The sequence below is a fragment of the Hippocampus zosterae genome, chromosome 19 (genome assembly GCF_025434085.1).
Source record: "Hippocampus zosterae strain Florida chromosome 19, ASM2543408v3, whole genome shotgun sequence".
In the NCBI taxonomy this organism is placed as follows: Eukaryota; Metazoa; Chordata; class Actinopteri; order Syngnathiformes; family Syngnathidae; genus Hippocampus; species Hippocampus zosterae.
In genome coordinates, this window is record NC_067469.1 from 8,158,082 (window position 1) to 8,180,296 (window position 22,215).

The following is a 22,215-nucleotide window of genomic DNA, read 5'->3' on the forward strand; positions in this document are numbered from 1 at the left end:
CCCCTGAAGAATGTGATCTCACTGGTTTGCGCTCGCCCGAGTGCTTATCTGCGCATGCGCGAAAGAAAGACGTCTGATTGCGACAGTACTGTACTGTGTTATAAAAAAACAGCCGTATGTTTATTGACAGTTTATCAGAGAAATTTATTCAATAAATCAAAATGATTGCGTTGGGTAAATATGGTGGTCAAATAGATTCAACATAAAAGAAAACAAAAACAAAATGACGTTTGGTGGGCAAAAAGCCCGGAAAACTCTAAGCAGACTAAAATAACCATTCCTTTGTACTGGCAAATAAACACAATAAGTGTTATTATGGACTTAAACAATGTACAAATATTAATAGCTTTCTTCAAAGCAGGCCGGAACGTATTACGTACGCGTACTTTGTTTGTCCCTGGACCGTTTCGACTGTTGCGCTCGCTTGGCTCTTCGGCGTTTTTGTTAGCATCCGAGCTATCCTTATGAAAAGCGACACCTTGCCCATCAATGTGACTTTTTGCAACAAAAGGAGGCGCTTTCTGCTGCACACATGGCGCTAACTATGGAAACGCAGCTCCAGAGCATCTTTGAGGATGTTGTGGTAATAATTCCTCGTTTTGGCATCTTTACGTGTGTTTGGGCTTAGGGACCGGTGATGCTCTCAGGCGCACACACACAGGCACACATTCATTCTCATTTCGTTCCACCTGTTTTAACTCTGTTACATTTTCTCACGTAACTGTTCAATTTCAAAAGCATCACTTTTTTGAAAGACAATATGCATGTAGTTCACATTAGCATAGCATTACCACTAACAGTTACACCCTTTTATTTTGAATTCCCTTTCTGTGATTTGGCAGTGTTTTATTGTTGTTGTCACAGCACTGCGTCATACGAGTAGGTGACTCCGATTTGTTGTTAGCCACCAAACATAAGTAAACAAATTACATTGACATAATGCCTCAAAAGCTGAGCATTATTACACGCTTTGTGTAATATTTATGGGTTCTGTCTGTCCGTGTTTGACTTTAATGCCATTTTTTGGGTCCCCTTTCTCAGAAAACGGAGATGGTGGAGGAGGCCTTTGCTGGGTAATGACGCGCTTTCACGCACACATCGCAAGGATGGGCGACTACAATGATAGAAGGGGGCATAATTTTTCATCAGTACAGTACTACTGAGTTGCCACATAGGACCATGCATTTCCAAACCAGTTGTATGACAAAAATGCCATTTTAAAGCAAAATACGGAGTGTAGTCGCCAGTTGCACATCCCAAACATATAGTTTGAGTACACAGAGTATCCACTTTTGAGTATCCTCCAAAAAAAACTTTCGTGACACGCTGTGTTTTCAGGATGTGCATGGACAGTCCAGAGGATGAGAGGACAAAGTTGGTCAGTTGTCTTGGAGCCTTCCGACAATACTGGGGAACTCTGCCTCAGGTTTGTACACACGCACACACATCCAGAACACATATGACTTGACAGAATCAATCACCTTCTTGTCTTCCTGCAGGCGTCTCATGAGCAGTGTGTGCAGTGGATTGTGCGATTCACGCACAGCCAGCACAGTCCCAAAAGAATTTCCTTCCTCTACGACTGTCTGGCCATGGCTGTCGAGACTAATCTCTTGCCACCAAGGTGTATGCACACGCACACACATAGACAGACAAATTTGTGTGGTAAAAATAACAGCCAAAACAAAAAAAAAATTTCTGACTTTCTGAAAAGTAATGCTCACCTTTGTAATGACACTCGCAGGTGTTCATTCAACTCTTTGCATTTGTGTGTCAGGATGGTTTGCGCTGCTCTGATCAGTTCGGACAACTTGGAGTGGGAAAGGACTCAACTGTGGGCCCTGACCTTTGGACTCATCCGGAAGATCATCGGAGGGGTGGACTACAAGGTTTCGAATGTGCATGCTTGTTTTTTATCTTTGGATGGAATTTAAAAAAAAAAAAGAAATTTGTTTTTTTTAAATAGTGTATAAACATTGCAGTATGAAACATGATAAATAGTGTCACTCTTTTTACTATTATTGTTATGATAACATTTCCAAGTCTTTCCAAGAGTTTTAAATAAGATAAGATAAGATATCCTTTATTCGTCCCACACTGGGGAAATTTACATAATAATTAATAATTTAATAATTACAAAATAACATAAATGAGACTATCCTTCCTTACTTTTATATTTGGCGGCCTTTCTGCCTTTTACAGAGGTTTTCGTTCCAGCCCACCATGGGGCATCTAGTTGCGATTGCTCAACATCCCTTCTCTTTTCTTCTTCTTCTAGTTATGATTGTTTTCGTACGCATTTCAGGGCGTTCGAGACCTGCTGAAGGCCGTGCTGGATAAAATCCAGACCATTCCCATCACCGTCAGCTCGGCCATTGTGCGGCAGCTGCTGACAGCCAGAGAGGTGTGTGCCCCCCCCCCCCCCCCCCCCACCTATCGTTTTCTTTCAAGTAAGAATACATTTCCTCGGTTAAAAAAATGTATGTTGTATTCCAGGTGGTGGAGTACATCTTGGACAGGAACGCCTGCCTCCTGCCCGCCTACTTTGCCATCACAGAGATCCGAAAACTGTATCCAGAGGGGCAACTGTCGCACTGGGTAACCGAAAGAACCTTTTGGGTTGTGTTCATTTCTGCCAAGTGTCTTTCTAAATGCGCGTCTTGTGCGTGTAGCTCCTCGGCAGCTTGATATCAGACTTTGTGGACAGTTTTCGACCCACTGCCAGAATCAACTCCATCTGCGGTAAGAAAATGATCACTTTAAATCGATAGGAAGAGGGAGATAACCGGGACCAGGCGCGTTAGAAAATGCCTTTGTATGATTAGACTGCGCCACTGTCCCTAATGTTGTGGCCCACTGCAGGTCGCTGTAGCCTGCTGCCGGTGGTGAACAACAGTGGCGCCATTTGCAACTCCTGGAAGCTGGACCCCACCACGCTGCGCTTCCCACTCAAAGGAATGCTGCCCTTCGATAAGGTACAACCACACGCGCACACACACACACAGCCGCAGGACTGTACGAATGGATGTTGATATGCATCCACAGGACCTGTTTGAGCCGCAGACAGGTCTGCTGCGCTATGTGCTGGAGCAGCCCTACTCAAGGGAAATGGTGTGCAACATGTTGGGACTCAGCAAGCAGGTAGAGTTGCCTCGTTAGCCTCGTCGTCCTGTCAGTGTCCCCACTTTGGCTTAATGAACTACCGAATGCAGTAGGATCCTTTTTTTTCTCATCAATGTAGCCTTTTATTGTGATGAGTTTGTTTTTCTTTTTTTTGGTCTTCTTTCCTTGCTTTTTCTGTTTGCCGCCTCAGTGTTTCTCGCAGATGAAAAATGTACTCTCGTGTGCTACTGCGAAGATGCACAAACAATGATCTTCTTTTATTTTATTTATATGATTTATTTGGAATTCCAAATTAACATAAAAAAATTCACTTGTAAAATTACTCTTTTCTTTCCCCCTAAAATGATTATCCTGTTGTTGTGACTTTCAGCTGCTCTTTAATCTTGTATTACGCCCCCCAACCTTGAATTTATGAGGTTACCGTCATAAGATGTATTTTAATACAGTTTTTTTTGTCAAATAAGAACAACCCCCCCCCCACCCCCCCATGTATGACTTTCATAAAATTCCGACTTTTGTTTATTACTGTAATGCGGGTAAAAACTGACAGTCAGGATGCCACCGTTTCAATTGTTATAATGCAAATTTTAGGTGGTCGCACCCAAAAAAAAAAAAAAATCCAAAAAATGGGGATTCATCTGGGGAAACACTGATCTTCACTTGTATTTGTCTTTTCTTTCGTTCGGCAAGCCTTTTCTCCCCTCTGCATACTTGCCTAACAAGCCTGTTTTGCCCCCCACCCCCACTCCCTATTGCACTAGTGGTTGCTTGACCTGTCAAAACACAAGATGACCAAATGTCTAAATGTGAACCGTTCACCCCCCCCCCCTTTTCCTACTCCTACCCGCATTTTTTTTTTTCTATTTGGGGTCCAGCGACCTCCTCGCTCGTGAGTCACCACTCTTCTCTTTCTCTGTGTGTCTTCCTCTTTTCTTTTGTTTCCCCCCTCTTTCTGTTTTTCTCTCCTGCGCTCGTCTCGGTAAGACTCTGAACATTGCTCAGGTACGTCCTCCTTGCTCCTCCTTCCTCCTAATCGCTGGCGAATGCAGCCCGTCGGGCTTTTTTCTTTTCTTTTTGTTTTTTCTCTTTTCACCGGGCTCACGTGGCCGACGTTCTCCTCTCGATCTCGGTCCTTTTTGATGGCTCTCCCTGTCTCCCGCTCGCCAGCAAAAGCAACGCTGTCCCGTGTTGGAGGAGCAGCTGGTGGACCTGGTGGTGTACGCCATGGAGCGCTCGGAGACCGAGGAGCACTTTGACGCCGACGTGGGCGGCACCAGCCAGCTGCTGTGGCAGCACCTCTCGTCGCAACTCATCTTCTTCGTCCTGTTCCAGTTCGCCAGCTTCCCGCACATGGTGCTCTCGCTGCACCAGAAGGTGAGCGAGCACTCGAGCTCCTTTTTGCCACCGCTTTCGTGCATCGGGGGTTGGGTGAGGTATCCAAAGCGTTTGCCGTGTCCTCCAGCTCGCGGGAAGGGGTCTGATCAAAGGGAGGGACCACCTGATGTGGGTCCTGCTGCAGTTCATATCGGGCAGCATCCAGAAGAACGCCTTGGGCGACTTCCTTCCTGTCATGAAGCTCTTTGACCTGCTGTATCCCGAAAAAGAGGTGCCTTGCTTTTTTTTTGCGACGGACACGATCCAATCGATTTCCTTCTCGTCGTGGAATGTTCTCCTGTGCCTTTCCCAGTGCATTCCTGTTCCAGACATTAACAAGCCACAGTCCACCCACGCCTTCGCCATGACCTGCATCTGGATCCACCTCAACCGCAAGGCTCAAGGCGACTCCAACCTGCAAATTCCGATCCCGCACTCTCTCAAACTGCACCACGAGTAAGCGAAATGTGAATGTTTGGCCTGGCTGGAATGGGTGCAGTGGAAGTCAAACCATCCACCGAGGTCTCACTGCGACGCAATGTAAATTCCAAGCTTGCCCTCCCCAATTTCTGCCGCTTTGCGTCCGTCAAGGTTCCTGCAGCAGTCATTGCGCAACAAATCTCTGGGCATGTCCGACTACAAGATCGCCCTGCTGTGCAACGCCTACAGCACCAACTCGGACTGCTTCGGCGTGCCAATGGGCGTCCTGGTCGAGACCATTTACGGCACGCAGTCCATGAGGATCAACCTGCCGGGCACCAACTGCATGGCGCTGGGCTCCTTCACGCCGCTGCCCATGAACCTGCTGGACTCGGTCACAGTGCACGCCAAGATGAGGTGCATTGCGCCTTTTCAAAAGCAACAAAAAAACCTTTCAGCATGCTCAGGTGGTTCCCTCTCGCCGGTCCACGTGCAGTCTCATCCACAGCATCGCCACACGTGTCATCAAGCTGGCGCACGCCAAATCCAGCCTCGCCTTGGCGCCCGCCTTGGTGGAGACGTACAGCAGACTCTTGGTCTACATGGAGATTGAGTCGTTGGGCATCAAAGGCTTCATCAGTGAGTTTCACAGATCGCCCCCACCCCAAAAAAACCCCATTCTGATTACAAATTTGCAATCATGCGTATTTGCATATCAGTCCTGTCAATCATTTGTCCAGCGGTCTTTGCATTGAACTTGTCCTTTGTGTGTGCGTTCAGGCCAGCTGCTGCCCAACGTGTTCAAGTCTCACGCGTGGGGGATCCTCCACACTCTGCTGGAGATGTTCAGCTACCGCATGCACCACATCCAGCCGCACTACCGCGTCCAGTTGCTCAGCCACCTGCACAGTCTGGCCGCCGTGCCGCAGACCAACCAGAACCAGCTGCATCTCTGGTAAGCGAAGATGTACATGGAGAGACCGTGGAACTTTGTAAAAAAAAAAAAATGTTTTACCGGATGACCCCCTCCCCACTAGGAGTTGGTTAAATCAAGAATGAATGTCATTAAATTTGTGGTATGTCGTAATGTGATTTTCATTTTTTTAAATGGGCAAAGAGGCGGCCCGGTAGTCCAGTGGTTAGCACATGGGCTTCACAGTGGAGAGGTACCGGGTTCGATTCCAGCTCCCTGTGTGGAGTTTGCATGTTCTCCCCGGGCCTGCGTGGGTTTTCTCCGGGTGCTCCGGTTTCCTCCCACATTCCAAAAACATGCGTGGCAGGCTGATTGAACACTCTAAATTGTCCCTAGGTGTGAGTGTGAGTGCGAATGGTTGTTTGTCTCTGTGTGCCCTGCGATTGGTTGGCAACCGATTCAGGGTGTCCCCCGCCTACTGCCCGGAGACAGCTGGGATAGGCTCCAGCACCCCCCGCGACCCTAGTGAGTCAAGTCAAGTCAAGTCAACAGTATTTATAGAGCACTTTCAAACAGCCATCGCTGCATACAAAGTGCTGTACATGGAGCGATTTAACATATACAATAAACAGTAAGACGAATCAGTAATAAGTAATAAGTAATAAGGCGGTAGAAAGCACCAAGCAGTAAAACCAATAGCAAATCTAAGTCATGCTGAGTCAAACGCCAAAGAATACAAGTGAGTTTTGAGGAGGGATTTAAAGATGGGCAGCGAGGAGGCTTGCCGAATGTTCAGTGGGAGGTCATTCCAGAGAGATGGACCAGCAACAGAAAAGGCTCGATCCCCTCTGAGCCTCAGTTTAGTTCTTGGTACGTCTAGCAAAGACTGGTCCACAGACCTGAGGCGCCGGGCAGGGGTGTAGGGGCGTATGAGCTCAGAGAGGTAAGGTGGCGCGAGATTATTCAGAGATTTGAAAACAAAGAGGAGGATCTTAAAAATAATTCTAAAATGAATGGGGAGCCAGTGAAGGAATGCCAAAGTAGGAGTTATATGCTCCCTCTTACGAGTACCAGTCAAGAGGCGAGCAGCGGCATTCTGTACCAGCTGAAGGCGCTTGATGGAGGACTGGCTGACTCCAAAGTACAGGGCGTTGCAGTAATCGAGCCGGGATGTGACAAAGGCATGAATTACTGTCTCAAAGTGTTCATGTGAGAGGAAAGGTTTTATTTTGGCCAGCTGTCTAAGGTGAAAGAAGCTGGATTTAACAACGGCACCAATTTGCCGATCGAGTTTGAAATCACTGTCCAGTTTAAGTCCCAAGTTTGAGACCGTTGATTTCAGATAAGGAGATAGGGGGCCCAAGTCTACAGGATGGAATGTACAAGGTCCACTGGGGCCAAACAATATCACCTCTGTCTTCTTTTCGTTGAACTTCAAGAAATTTTGTGCCATCCAGGTTTTGATTTCTTCCAGACAGGATAGGAGTGGCCTTAATGAGAAGGTGTCTTTCTTGCTCAGTGGGACATAGATCTGGCAGTCATCTGCATAGCAGTGGAAAGGAATACCATGTTTCCTTAAGATGGAACCCAATGGGAGCAGATACAGCGAGAACAGCAGAGGCCCCAGAATTGAGCCCTGTGGAACACCACATGACAGGGGAGCAGTGCGTGATTCAGAGCAGCCAAGGCTGACACAAAAGGTCCTGTCAGCTAGATAGGACCTAAACCAATCAAGAACACTCCCGCCAATGCCCACCAAGTGCTGCAAACGAGTCAGCAGAATACTGTGATCCACTGTATCAAATGCTGCAGTTAAGTCCAATAAAACCAGACACACGTGGTCTCCAGAGTCATTTGCCAGGAGGATGTCATTAGAAACGCGTAACAGGGCTGACTCCGTGCTATGCATCGTCTTGAAACCTGACTGGAAGACCTCCAAGATGTTATGTTCATCCAAGAAAAGTTTCAACTGCATGTGCACCACTTTTTCCAGAATTTTGGAAATGAAAGGCAGTTTGGAAATGGGTCTGTAACTTGACAGCTCATCTGGATCAAGACCAGGTTTCTTGATCAAGGGTTGGACCACAGCATGTTTAAACTGTTGGGGAACTACACCAGAAGAAAGGCTGCTGTTGATGATATCCAAGACCGATGCACCAACACTCGGGAGAACCTCCTGAAAGAAGCGTGGGGGAAGAGAGTCGCAAGGGGAGCCAGATGGCTTCGTCTGGCGAACTACATCCTCCAAAAGCGCCAAGGACACAGTATCAAAAGAATTTAGGACAGCTGAACATGGAACATGGACAGAGGGGTCAGATGCGGTATTTGGGACCGGAATCCTAGCTGTAGAGACCTTATCAATAAAGAACTGAAGGAATCTGTTGCACATCTCGGCTGAAGAATCCGCGCAAGTAGGCAGAGGGGGTTTGAGTACAGAATCTATCGTTTTAAATAGTGCACGAGGGTTGTGACGGTTGGCTAGAATAAGGTCCGACAGATATTTTCTTTTGGCCTCTTTTACTGTGAGCTGGTAGATACGCCAGCTGTCTTTCCAAATTTGAGAAGAGACATGCAATTTGTCTCTTTTCCACTTGCGTTCAGCTTTGCGACACTCCTGCCTAGCTGCGCGGGTAATGTCGTTAAACCATGGCTCGGGTTTAGGCTTTGGCAGCACAATTTTTGAAGGAGCCACCAAATCCAGGATGGCCCGGCATGACGAGTCGAACCAAGAGGTGAGTTCCTCTGTGTTAGACGAGGGTACGCAAAGGTTATTAAAGGCATCAGAGAAACGACTAGCAGTGCGAGGGTTAAAAATTCGGCGTTTACAACTAGGAGCGCCAGATTTCACAGCAGCATGCGATAATACTACGTCAAATAAAACTGCCATGTGATCAGAAATTCCATTTTCAAGGACTTCCAGATTTGACACCGTTATACCATGAGCAAGGACAAGGTCTAAAATATGTCCTTGTTCGTGTGTCGGGCTGGTCACATACTGCACAAAATTAAAGGAGTCGATAAGTCTTAAGAAGTCTTTTGCTAGCGTTTTTTCCGGACAACATACATGGATATTAAAATCCCCCATTAGGAGAATACGATCATATCTAGTGAGGATCAAGCGGTTAGGAAGATGAATGAATGAATGAATAAATGGGCAAAGAAATTGGCAGATTTTTGATTAGCTAAGATCGGCTAATCGGTGGTGCGCCCCTGCTGTCTATTTCTCACCTGGTGTTCCTCCTTCCGCTGTAGTGTGGAGAGCACAGCCTTGCGCTTAATCACGGCGCTGGGCAGCTCGGAGGTGCAGCCGCAGTTCACCCGCTTCCTCAACGACCCCAAGACGGTTCTGTCGGTAGAATCAGAGGAGTTGAATCGAGCGCTCATCCTCACCCTGGCCAGAGCCACGCACGTCACCGGTATTCCTCCCAGTCCCAAACCCGAACGCCGCGTCCCTCCCTGGCCCCTTCCTAAGCAGGCCCGTGTCCGCGTATGCAGATTTTTTCACAGGCTCGGATTCCATCCACGGCACGTGGTGTAAAGACATCCTCCAGACCATCATGAACTTCACCCCTCACAACTGGGCCGCGCACACCCTGTCCTGCTTCCCGGCGCCACTGCAGGTGCGGGCTCGACCCCGGGCTGGATCACGCGCTGCCGGGCTTTGACACCCACTCCGCTTTGTCCATCTCCGCTGCTAGGCCTTCTTCAAACAGAACAACGTCCCTCAGGAGCCGCGCTTCAACCTGAAGAAGAACGTGGAGGAGGAATACCGCAAGTGGAAGTCCATGACCAACGAGGAGGACATCATCACGCACTTCTCCATGCAGGGCTCGCCGCCGTTCTTCCTTTGCCTGTTGTGGAAAATGTTGCTGGAGACCGACCACATCAACCAGATTGGCTACAAGTCAGTACAACGGCGCGTCCGGTGGATAGGGAAAGTCTACATACCCTTGTTCAGATGCCAGATTTTTCCATCCATCCGTTTTCCGATCCATTTTATCCTCACAAGGGTCGCGGGTGTGCTGGAGCCTATCCCAGTCGCCTTCTGGCTGTAGACGGGGGCCACCCTGAACCGGTTGCCAGCCAATCGCAGGGCAAATAGAGACCAACAACCGTGCTCACACTCACACCTAGGGACAATTTAGAGTGTCCAATCAGCCTGCCATGCACGTTTTTGGAATGTGGGAGGAAACCGGAGTACCCGGAGAAAACCCACACAGGCCCGGGGAGAACATGCAAACTCCACACAAGGAGGCCGAAACTGGGAGGTCGACGCGCTAACCGCTGGACCACCAGGCCGCCCCTGCCAGATTTTTGTGATATCAAAAACAAAAAAAAGAGCTCAAGATCATTCATTCATTCATTCATCTTCCGTACCGCTTGATCCTCACTAGGGTCGCGGGGGGTGCTGGAGCCTATCCTAGCTGTCTTCGGGCAGTAGGCGGGGGACACCCTGAATCGGTTGCCAGCCAATCGCAGGGCACACAGAAACGAACAACCATTCGCACTCACACTCACACCTAGGGACAATTTAGAGTGTTCAATCAGCCTGCCACGCATGTTTTTTGGAATGTGGGAGGAAACCGGAGCACCCGGAGAAAACCCACGCAAGCCCGGGGAGAACATGCAAACTCCACACAGGGAGGCCGGAGCTGGAGAGCTCAAGATCAATCATTTAGAAAGTTTTTCCACCATTAATGTGACCTACCATAATTTTGTGTGAATGACATTTTTTTTTTCACACACACACGCAAACACACAAAAAAATATACGGTATATATTTTTTAATCCGTGGAGAGAATTGTGCGTGGGTCCAGTGGGGGGAAAAAAAGTACATTTAATTTGGGGGCAGAGCCTTTGGCTGGCATGTTTCCACCTTTGAGTTTTTGGGGCGCATCTACATATGCCAGTAAAAAAAAAAAAAAAAAAAAACAAGAGTTGAAGACATTTCAAAGCAAAGAAGTAAAATGATGACATTTGCATCCGTGTCCACTGCGGTGGTCAAAAAGGATTTGAGTTTGCGTATGGTCAGGAAACAAATTGCATTGCATGAGAAACCGTCAGTATGATTTCTGATCCAAAATGTCATCTCCACAGCGTGCTGGAGCGAATCGGGGCTCGCGCCTTGGTGGCCCACATGCGCACGTTCGCCGACTTCCTGGTCTACGAGTTCTCCACGTCGCCCGGCGGGCCGCAGCTCAACAAGTGCATCGAGATCCTCAACGACATGGTGTGGAAATACAACATTGTCACGTTGGATCGAGTCATCCTATGTCTGGTGAGCGCCCGCCGTTAGAAACCCCGCCCCCCCGTTGCCTCGCCCACCTCTCACGCTCCGACCCTTTCCCGGTCCCGCTAGGCGATGCGTAGCCACGAGCGCAACGAGGCCCAGGTGTGCTACTTCATCATCCAACTGCTTCTGCTCAAGTCGGACGACTTCCGCAACAGGGTCAACGACTTTGTCAAGGAGAACGCGCCCGAGCACTGGCTGCAAAGCGACTGGCACAACAAGCACATGAGCTACCACAAGGTAGGGCACACGCGGCACGTCACGCTTGTTGCATTTGAAAAACCCTACCGAAGCTCGAACTTGACTTTCAAACACAAACCTGACTTTAAAACCTCTCAATTTGCAACCCTACCCTTTCCCCTGGTATAAAACCTTCCTTTGAAACCATCACACTCGTTAGAAGCCCTAATTTGAAACTCGAACCCAAATTTTACTCTCAATTTGGAACCCTACCGCTAATTTGAAACCGGACTTGGCAACCCTATCCTTTGTATGAAACCTTACTTTGAAACCGTAACCCCAATTTGAAGCCCTAATTTGAAATCCTAACCCACATTTTCCTCGTAATTTTGAACCCTCCCCCCAAATTGAAACCCTACTTCCAAACCCTTATCCTTACGTCGAAAACCGAACCCTAGTTCGAAGCCCTCATTTGAAACACCAAACCTAAATTAGATACCCTAACTCTCGTTCAAAACCTCACTTTGAAGCCCTTTTCTTTCTGTTCTCACAAGTGTGTGATCCGTGAAACATTTTGCCGCGTTTTTTTGTGCCGCCGCATCAGAAATACCCGGAGAAGCTTTACTTCGAGGGCGTGGCCGAGCAGCTCAACCCGCCCATGCAGGTGCAGCACCAGTACATGCCCATCTACTTTGGCAACGTGTGCCTGCGCTTCCTGCCCGTCTTCGACATCGTCATCCACCGCTTTCTGGAGCTCATCCCCGTCTCCAAGTCGCTGGAGACCCTGCTGGACCACCTGGGCGGCCTCTACAAGTTCCACGGTGGCTAACATGAACCTGTCCATGTTTTTTTTTTTTTTGAGGGGAGAGGGGTTGCCGTTCTCACGCGTCCGTTGTATATTTGTATGTGCAGACCGGCCGGTGACTTACCTGTACAACACTTTGCACTACTACGAGCGCCACCTGAGGGACAGAACCAGCCTGAAGAGGAAGCTGGTCCACGCCATCATGTTGTCACTCAAGGTAGGCACCGACAGTCATTCCGGAAACACGACAAGAATTTTAAATTCATTCCCAGATTTCCACCAAGCTCCGTTGCGATCGCTAAGGGCACAGTTTAGAACTTTTCAACCATGTTCTGGCAGAAGTAACTCACCATTTGTTGACGTTCCAGGACAACCGGACTCCTGGCTGGTGCCTGAGTGAGACCTACCTGAAGTTCGGCATGAACCAAAGAGACGACACCATTTGGACGCCCGACGACACCTACTACTGCAAGCTGATTGGACGCCTGGTGGACAATATCCTTCGATGCACCTCCTGAAACGTATTTTTTTAAAATCCGAGCACCTTGTGTTGCACGTCCTTAAAACAGGAGTCCACCCATGGCGGGAAAGTCGCCCGGTCCGTTCCCCAATTGCGACTGGAGGTTCAACGAGTTCCCCAACCCGGCGGCTCACGCCCTGCACGTCACCTGCGTGGAGCTGATGGCTCTTGCCGTGCCCGGCAAGGATGTGGGCAACGCTCTCCTCAATGTCGTCCTCAAGAGGTCAGAGCGCTAATTTCACACTCACTCATTTATTTTTATTTTTTTACAGTGGCTCTCAAACTTTTTATACGATGTACCACCTTTAAAAAAAAACACCTGAATAACCAACATTGAAAGACTGTCCTCGGCCAAAGTGTTGATGCATCTTAATTAAGCCATTTGAGCAAGATGGCACCCTTTGTAGATTGAATTCAATGATTTCTCGGCACACCACTAGAGGGAGCCTCAGTGCATTGTCGTGTTTTCAGTCAACCTCTGGTCCCCCGCGAGAACATCACAGCCTGGATGAACGCCATCGGCCTCGTCATCACCGCATTGCCTGTAAGTTCCAGCGCATTCCGCTCACTCCACGACCCACTTCGTCAAACGGCAAGTCGAGTGGAGTTCTGGCCATCCCTCCCGCGTTAGGAACCGTACTGGATTGTGCTGCACGATCGCATCGTGACGGTGATGGGCTCGCCGGCGCTGACGTCAGAGATGGCGTGGCCTCGGGACCCCTTCGCGCTGCTCGACTTCACCGCGTGCCACCAGAGCTACAGCGAGATCAACTGTAGCTACGTGCTGGCGCTGGCGCATGCTGTCTGGCACCACTCGTCCATCGGACAACTTTCGCTCATTCCCAAGTGAGCCAACTGGGACGCCTCTTGGCACCGTACTGGGCCCCCCACCAATTCCTCATTTGTTCTTTTGTTTGTGTGTGTGTGTAGGTTCCTCTCGGAGACGTTGAAGCCGGTGGTTCAGACAGAGTTCCAGCTGCTGTATGTTTATCACCTGGTTGGACCTTTCTTGCAACGGTTCCAACAGGAGAGGACAAGATGCATGTTGGAGGTTTGACTTTTGGATGAAGACACGTTTGGATGAAATTGCCGCCCCCCACACCCCCCCAAAAAAACCTCACAAAGGTTGGTCCAGTTATCCTATTGGCACGTTTGCATGTGTTACAGATCGGCGTGGCCTTCTACGAGATGCTGCAGGTGGTGGACCAACATTGCCAGCATCTCAACTACATGGACCCGATCTGCGACTTCCTCTATCACATCAAGTACATGTACACGGGTGACAGTGTCAAGGAGCAGGCAAGTGCGCATGCATTCATGTAACCCTTTCAAAAACGAAAACAACCAGGTATATGAACCGTTTTTAGCTGAAAAAACGACCATGGATAGTGTCAGGTTCATCTGTTGACATTAGTAAAATAAAACACCACTCAATGAAGGAAGCAATGACACCAAGTTCATTTTGCTAGCAAGAGAACCAGAGAAGACTGCAGGACAATCTCACCCAACCTTCTCTGCAGTGCCTTCGCTCCTCTCGATTTTTTTAATGTATTTTTTTTAATGAGTACAGATCTCCATCGTACTTGTTCTGCGAAAGCTCATGCGCCGTATGCGATGCAAGACTTTTTTTTTGCTTCGCCGTTTAATTTCCCCTCTTATTAACCCACACCAGCTGTCAGTATGCGTCAGTCGTGGATCTGAAAAGGCTCTCCTGGGCCTCAATGTGTGCGTCCAAAGTCGCCTCCACCCAAATCTCTTCACTGCAAGCAGCCTTTTAATATGTTCAACAAATGTATCACATCTCACTGAAAACGGCTCCAACAGAAAAATAAGCAAACATATGCTCGATGTATGTCTAAAATGACATTCTGATTCATGTTGCGTTTGTGGAATATGCGTTACGCAGCTTCATCCATCTTAGGGGATCAGCCATTTTGTCACTTGCCGTCCACTCAAAATGACATCACAGTTGCTCAGGTAACAACCGATCACAGCTCAGCTTGTGAATGGTCATTACCTGAACAGCTGTGATGTCATTTTCCGTCGAAAACAAGTGGCAAAATGTCTCTCTTGACCTCTCCTCAAAGTGATCTGTTTCTGTGCACTTACAAAAATGACCAAAGGCCGTCGAAACTTTTGAACAAATACACGAAACCTAGCACATAAAGCTCGGCAGAGAGGCAATAACTTGCTTCTCACTGATCCGTGTTAATGCGCAGGTGGAGAAAATCATCGTCACCCTTCGGCCGGCCATGAAGCTCCGTCTTCGCTTCATCACTCACAGCAGCAAGACCGACACGTCGTCTTCGGCCTCGTCCTCATCCTCGTCGGCGGCAGCTGTCTCCGTCGTGCCCGCGGCCATCACCTCCACGCCTCAGCCTTTATCCTCCTCCACTTCCTCGATGGTATCCAGCGGCGCCGCGGCCTCGCCCTCCTCGCAGCACGCACACCCCCCCATGTAGCCCCTTCACTCATCATTTGCGGACTTGACGAGGGGGGGAAAAAAAAGAAGGAAAACAGACACACAGTAAAAGACAAATACAGACTCTTCCAATCCATCAAACGAATCAAGTAAGTGCTGTTTATTTTTTTAGCATCACGATAGATCGTATTTTGTATTTGCTTTTTATATCGTTATTATATCGATACAATAAAATGGATTCCTGCTGTGTCACGACAACAGTACTTTGATACCCTAACCCGAGTTTGAAACCGTACTTTGAAAGCCTTGCCCTATTTTAAAAGCAACCAAAAGCAGTTGTTGAAAGGCCAGTTTACCTGTAGAGCGCACCTCGAATGCCAATTCTTCATCGTGGTCTGGTGTCGTCGTTAGTCACAAGTCAACACCTGCGCTCAACCAATCAGAGGGCTGAAGCATATCTCAACCAATGAGAGGGCGGAGAAACGACGTCATCAGAGGAAAGCATTCCGGAAGCGAATCGACTTTCTGGTTAGCTCAGAGACCACCTACGGGCTTCTGTCAAACCGAAATTCCCACACCCGGAATAAATCCTAGGCATTAAAATTTAGACTGCGATACAGTATAAATATCGTTGCGGCTTGTTCTAAGGGCGGCGTGTGTTTCTTCTGCAGCAGAGGGCGACCGCGTGATCTCACTGTGTCCAATAACCTTTGTACTTGTGCGTGTCACAAGGGGGGAAATCACATGCTCAAGCAGGAAAGCTGAAACAAAGAAGAGTGACAAGATCAGACAACAAGGGAGGCTACTTAAGGCCAGCGGCAGTTCCATGTTGGACTTTTAACGTAAAACATGCTCAATGTTGCAACAAAGTGCAACTACATGGATTCTTTCTAGAAATATAATTGTGGTAGGAAAGCAATGCAAGGACATTTGAGAACATGCAAACTTCACGCGAGAAAGCCAAATTCAAACTTCCAACCTTCAAAACGCAAGCAGATGTGCTAACCACTGTTTCATCATGCCTCTGTGAGAATATTTTTAAAAATGTATATCAAGCACACCATGTATAGTGAGGCATTTTTTCCTCCAAACAACCATGTACAATAAGGCGTTTTTGACACCCTAATTTTACGCCCTAACCCAAATTTTACTCTCAATTTGGAACCCTATCCCTAATTTGAAACCCTACTTGGAAACCCTAATCCTTAATATAAAACGTTACTTTGAAACCCTAACACTAGTTTATAAGCCTAGCACTGGTTTGAAGCCCTAATTTGAAACGCCTAAATGAGATCCAAACCTAAATTTCATACCCTAACTCTCTAAAAATACAAAACAAACACAAGCTGGTCTGTAAAAAGTCAAGTGTCCTTTACTCGCATTCAATCACATCCAATTGGGTACAAAGTTGTGGACACATGCACGCACACACACACACACACACACACACACACACAAACAACATGGGACATGCTGGCTTCACCCCAAGTACATTTCATCGTCATTGTAACGACAGATAAGGAAAGCATGTTTTGTGTGACGCACTGTGTCAACCCTTTCCTAACTGGATGACACCCACATGATCTTATTTCTCAATACGCCATAAGAGCAGAGGATGGGAAGAGTGCATGAGGCACTGGAAAGAAGGCAGGGGGCAAGAAATGGAGGGATGGAGGAGAGAGAGAGAAAGAGGGGTGGAGGAAGGATGCAAGACAAAAGAACAGACTGCCGCCAAGGAGCAGAAGAGGAAAGAATGAGGAGATGGATGAGAAGATATGCCGAAAGGGCAGAAAAGATGGAGCGAGGGAGTGAGGAAGGGATCACGGGAGGAAAAGAAGAGATGGTTAGGCGAAAAAGGGGGAAGAAGAGACGCAGGGGGGAATACAGGGCAGCATGTAAAAGGGGAGTAGCGGCGGACAAAGGCAGAGATGATGCAAAGAGGAGATAAGAATGGGCGTGGGGGGTAAACAAAGGCATCTACATGTATAGTCAGGCGTTTTTAGCCCCAAAAAATGACCATGGATAGTGATAGGTTGATTAGATTGAGTCTCCTGTCTCTTCCTTGTGTTTTATTCCTGAGTGTCAAATTTGACCAACGTGACAGACATTAAGGCGCTTTGAGCGGAAAAAAACAACCATAAGACGTTTTTAGCCCCCCAAAAAACACTATGTAATGAGCATTAATTGGACCACACAACTCATTCCTGTGAAGATGCATTCGAACTCAGAAAACGTGCTCAGCTCGGCCTGAAAAGGAAGGCTTTTTTCACCCAAAAAACGACCATGAATAGTAAGGCGTTTTAAGGCAAAAAAAAACAACCATGTGTATAGTAAGGCGTTTATAGCCGAAAAAAACCCCGGCATAGTATAGTAAATTTTTAGCCGAAAAAAAACGACATAGTATAGTAAGGCGTTTCTGGCCCGAAAAAACTACATAGGCGTAAGGCGTTTTTGAGCCGGAAAAAACGACAGTATAGTAAGGCGTTTTTAGTAGAAAAAAACGACATCGTATAGTAAGGCGTTTTTAGCCCGAAAAAAAAGACAGTATAGTAAGTCGTTTTTAGCCCGAAAAAAAACGATATAGATAGCAAGGCGTTTTTAGCCCGAAAAAAACGACCATGTATAGTGAGCCGTTTTTAGCCGAAAAAAATGACCATGTATAGTAAGGCGTTTTTAGGCGAAAAACCGACATAGTATATAGAAAGGCGTTTTTAGCCCGAAAAAAACTACATAGTATAGTAAGGCGTTTTTGGCCTGAAAAAAACCCCGATAGTATACTAAGGAGTTTTTAGCCCGAAAAAAACGACCATGTATACTAAGGCGTTTTTGGCCCGTAAAAAACGACATAGTATAGTAAGAGGTTTTTCGCCGAAAAAAACGACATAGTATATATAGTAAGGCGTTTTTAATATGGAAAGAGACATAGTATAGTAAGGCGTTTTTAGCCGGAAAAAAACGGCATAGTATAGTAAGGCGTTTTTAGTAGGAAAAAAACGACATCATATAGTAAGGCGTTTTTAGCCCGAAAAAAAACGACAGTATAGTAAGGCGTTTTTAGGCGAAAAAAACGACATAGTATATAGTAAGGCGTTTTTAGCCTGAAAAAAACGACAGTATAGTAAGGCGTTTTTAGCCCAAAAAAAACGACATAGTATAGTAAGGCCTTTTTTGCTGAAATAAACCACATAGTATAGTAAGGCGTTTTTGGCCCGTAAAAAAACGACATAGTATATATAGTAAGGCGTTTTTAATATGGAAAAAACAACAGTGTATATATAGTAAGGCGTTTTTAGCCCGAAAAAAAACGACATAGTATAGTAAGGTGTTTTTAGGCGAAAAAAACGACATAGTATAGTAAGGCCTTTTTAGTCCGAAAAAAACGACATAGTATAGTAAGGCGTTTTTGAGGCGGATAAATCATAGTATAGTAAGGCCTATTTGGCCGAAAAAAAACCCGATAGTATACTAAGGTGTTTTTAGCCCAAAAAAAAACGTACTGAAAAAAACGTCATGCATAGGAAGCCGTTTTTAACCGAAAAAAACGACCATGTGTAATGTTTCTGTCATCGAACCGAGGAAAACGTAGCTAAGTGTAGTATTTTCACACAGAACTGAGCGTGGTTTGAACCAGAGTTGCCTGGACCAGACGCCGGTATGTATACCTCTACACTACGAATGACTTTGGCTTGGCCAGCACTGTAGACATATTTTACATCCACTTTAGAGGGTTCCCATGAAAAAGTAACTGCTGTATTTTCACACATGACTGATGCAGGGCTTGAACCGGCGTAGCCCGGACCAAACTCAGGCAGGGTAGCCTGGACCAAACGCAAGCATGTATACCTCCACACTACAAGTGATTGTGACTTGTACTTCACTATATGCGTATTTGACATGCACTTTAGAGGGATTCCAAAAAAAAGTAAGCGTTGTATTTTCACACATACCTGAGCAGGGTTTGAACCGGGGTTGCCTGTACTGGACACAGGGATGTATACCTCTACACTACCAGTGACTATGACTTGTCATGCACCATAGGCGTATTTGGACAGCACTTTCAAGGTTACACCTTACTATAAATGGACGTTTTTTTCAGTAGGTTTTTTGGGCTAAAAACGCCTTAGTATGCTATCGTTTTTTCCGGCTCAAAGACGCCTTACTATACTATGTTGTTTTTTTCGGGCAAATAACGCCTTACTATATACTATGTCGGTTTTTCGCCTAAAAACGCCTTACTATACATGGTCGTTTTTTTCGGGCTAAAAACGCCTTACTATACACGGTCGTTTTTTTCGAGTTAAAAACGCCTTACTATACACGGTCGTTTTTTTCGTCTAAAAATGCCTTACTATACACAGTGTTTTTTTCGAGTTAAAAACGCCTTACTGTACACGGTCGTTTTTTTTGTCTAAAAACGCCTTACTATACACAGTGGTTTTTTCGAGTTAAGAACGCCTTGCTATACATGGTCGTTTTTTTCGGCTAAAAATGCCTTACCATAAATGGTCATTTTTTTCCGAGTTAAAAACGCCTTACCATACATGGTGGGTTTTTTTCAGACTAAAAACGCCTTGCTATACATGGTCGTTTTTTTCGGCTAAAAACGCCTTACCATAAATGGTCGTTTTTTTCCGAGTTAAAAACGCCTTACCATACATGGTGGGGTTTTTTCAGACTAAAAACGCCTTCCTATACATGGTCGTTTTTTTTCGTCTAAAAACGCCTTACCATACTATGTCGTTTTTTTTCGGTTAAATACGGCTCACTATACATGGTGGTTTTTTCGGCTAAAAACGCCTTACTATACACGATCGTTTTTTTCGTCTAAAAACGGCTCACGATACATGGTGGTTTTTTCGAGTTAAAAACGCCTTATTACTATACATGGTCGTTTTTTTCGGCTAAAAACGTCTTACTATACATGGTCGTTTTTTAGGGCTAAAAACGCCTTACTATACATGGTGTTTGTTTTCGGCTAAAAACGCCTTACATAAATGGTCGTTTTTTTTTCCATCTAAAAACGCCTTACTATACTATGTCGTTTTTTTCCGGCTATAACGCCTCACTATATACTGTATACATGGTCGTTTTTTTTCCGGCTACAAACATCTGCCTATACATGCTCGTTTTTTGGGGCTAAAAACGCCCTACTATCCAGCATATGTCAAGGGTGTATCAGGGATGGCGGAGGAAAAGGCTTTCCGCCATTCCTAATAAAGACTTTAACAACAATAGCTATCTTTAGTTTTCTTGGACTTTTTTTTTAAACAAGCGACACTCACTTCCAAATGATGAAACGTACATTGCATCAAATCCTAGATTTAAGTATTCGAACATTTCCATTTTTGCCCGGCATACCAAGGTTCTAAACAGCACCGCCTCTTTTTGACACATTGCGTGTGCGCCGAAGTCAGCAGTCAGACAAGGATATTGGTTGGAAATTCATATCCTGTTTTATTCTTCACGTGTGACACAACAAAGCACACACACACGCACACACACATACCGCCTTCTTGTAATAATGTAACAAGACAAGGTACCTGGGGACGCACTGATCAAATAATTGTATCACACCTACACACGCTCATCAGAGGATTGAAAGAATATGGGCCAAGAGGACAAGGAGTGTTATTAAAGGGGATTTGACGGCGCTTTAAGGATCCGGTGATGACGATGAAACGACGTTCTGTGAAAAAGTGTTCATTTTAATCGCGGCACCATCAGAGCACAATGAGACAAAGGCGGAATTGTCTCAAGTTGAGCACGAGCACGAGCTTTGATGCTAGCGGGGCGGTAAGCACGAGCATGGAATCGTAAAAATAAATAAATAAAAAAGAGGACTGAAGGCCACTTTTAACAGTAAACCAGCATCTGTGATCTTCAAAATCCGCCTAAAAAAATTTGGGTCCGTCCCATTAAAATCGGACGACATTTTGATTTTTTTAAGCACACATTAACAAAAATAACAACATTCAAACATACTCTCCCTTTAAAAAAATTGCCAATTTTTCTCTATTTTGTAGTTATTTTCCTCACTACTTATTTTTACGTAGTACGGTAAATCGGCCAATTATTTTATTCTCGGTTAAAAAAATAAATAAAAGAATCCCTATTGGTCGGGCCCCCCAAAAATCGTCAAGTTGCTGTCATTTTTTGAAGAAAAAAAAAGTAAATAAGATGGTCATCCAGCCAGGTCATCAATGTTTAAACTACAGTGGACTTACGAGTAATTCGGATTTGTCCACTTCTTTCATCTGAAGTGTTCTCACAATGCAAAACTTGAAAGCTGCAGCACTCGGAAGTCAAATTACCACGACGAGCAATGTCGTAATTTCGGCTCTTCATGAGGTTTTGTTGGGTTCGCAAAAAAAAAAAGAAAAAGAAAAAGACAAACGATCCTGTTAAGGACAAAAAAAAAAATTACAAAAAAATATTTCTGGAAGAAATCTAAGTGGAAGCTCTTCGTGTGAATTTTGCGGAGGAAGGAGAAAACAAAACAATGTTAAATTATGTTATAGAACAGAACATCAAAGTGAAATACTGTGTGAAAAAAGTTGTAATGCTACATATTCACGAATTACAAATGTTAGTGTTCTTTAAGAAAAAAAATAGAAATTTTTCCTAACAACCATTTCTGCCCCCCACAAAAAAAAAATCACATTACTTATTTTCCCACAGTATTTCACTTCCCCAGAATTTTCATCTCACCTATCCAAATTTGGACATATGGTTAGCATCGTTCTTTCATCACTTCATTTCATCTCCCCCACATGCCCATTTTAGCGTTCACCATTGTTTAACGTCCATCCTTGGTCTCCGGCCCACTAGAGGGCGATGGTTTTTCAGTTAACAAATCTTATGATCTGAAATCATAATTAGAAATAAGCTTGGAGATCATATCGTGACCCTCGGCTCGGTTGCCATTCATGGTTGATTTTTAAGGTTACGGTTTTACACCCCCCTAAAATTCAAATGTGTTTAAAATAGTGGTTCACTGTTTCATTAGCTAAAAATAAAATAAAAATGAACAAGCATTAAAACAAGGCAAACTGTAGTAGTGTTGCAGAACTTCCACGTCCATGATTAGTGTTTTCTGACATGTTTGTTTTATAGTGTGCATCAATTTGTGTGATTGGGCTCACTGCTGCCTCCTCAGGACACCAGCGGA

The 22,215-nt window shown here is 45.8% G+C and overlaps 1 protein-coding gene and 1 long non-coding RNA gene across 5 annotated transcripts; one reads left to right on the forward strand and one right to left on the reverse strand.

The window, feature by feature from the left end:
* Positions 1 to 376: 376 nt before the first annotated feature.
* Positions 377 to 15,305, forward strand: med23 (mediator complex subunit 23). 4 transcript variants are annotated; one of them, XM_052052705.1, is made up of 31 exons: positions 377 to 583; positions 1,042 to 1,073; positions 1,339 to 1,426; positions 1,500 to 1,624; positions 1,778 to 1,898; positions 2,306 to 2,404; positions 2,497 to 2,598; positions 2,673 to 2,742; positions 2,863 to 2,975; positions 3,046 to 3,141; positions 4,108 to 4,125; positions 4,291 to 4,497; positions 4,586 to 4,729; positions 4,811 to 4,953; positions 5,089 to 5,334; positions 5,414 to 5,556; positions 5,698 to 5,872; positions 9,083 to 9,246; positions 9,326 to 9,450; positions 9,529 to 9,734; positions 10,928 to 11,108; positions 11,190 to 11,360; positions 11,905 to 12,121; positions 12,213 to 12,322; positions 12,474 to 12,600; positions 12,683 to 12,848; positions 13,097 to 13,169; positions 13,257 to 13,471; positions 13,556 to 13,676; positions 13,793 to 13,924; positions 14,845 to 15,305. In XM_052052705.1, the coding sequence occupies exons 1-31, from the start codon at positions 533 to 535 to the stop codon at positions 15,085 to 15,087; spliced, it is 4,224 nt and encodes a 1,407-aa protein (XP_051908665.1). In that variant the 5' UTR covers positions 377 to 532; the 3' UTR covers positions 15,088 to 15,305. The 4 variants fall into 4 exon arrangements, with proteins under 4 accessions (XP_051908665.1, XP_051908667.1, XP_051908666.1 ...); XM_052052706.1 differs by having other exon boundaries at positions 379 to 583; positions 1,778 to 1,889; XM_052052707.1 differs by lacking the exon at positions 4,108 to 4,125 and having other exon boundaries at positions 378 to 583.
* On the reverse strand, positions 14,082 to 22,213 carry LOC127592228 (uncharacterized). The gene is made up of 2 exons (XR_007960090.1): positions 21,272 to 22,213; positions 14,082 to 15,110 (listed from the first exon to the last, which is right to left on the reverse strand). It is a non-coding gene; the product is annotated as an uncharacterized LOC127592228 (long non-coding RNA).
* Positions 22,214 to 22,215: the final 2 nt, after the last annotated feature.

Coding starts and splice junctions, on each gene's coding strand:
- med23 (XM_052052705.1), top strand. CDS start 533: ATGGCGCTAACTATGGAAACGCAGCTCCAGAGCATCTTTGAGGATGTT. Junction 12,122..12,212: donor CGGCCTCTACAAGTTCCACG/GTGGCTAACATG, acceptor TTGTATGTGCAG/ACCGGCCGGTGACTTACCTG. Junction 12,601..12,682: donor GATTGGACGCCTGGTGGACA/ATATCCTTCGAT, acceptor ACAGGAGTCCAC/CCATGGCGGGAAAGTCGCCC.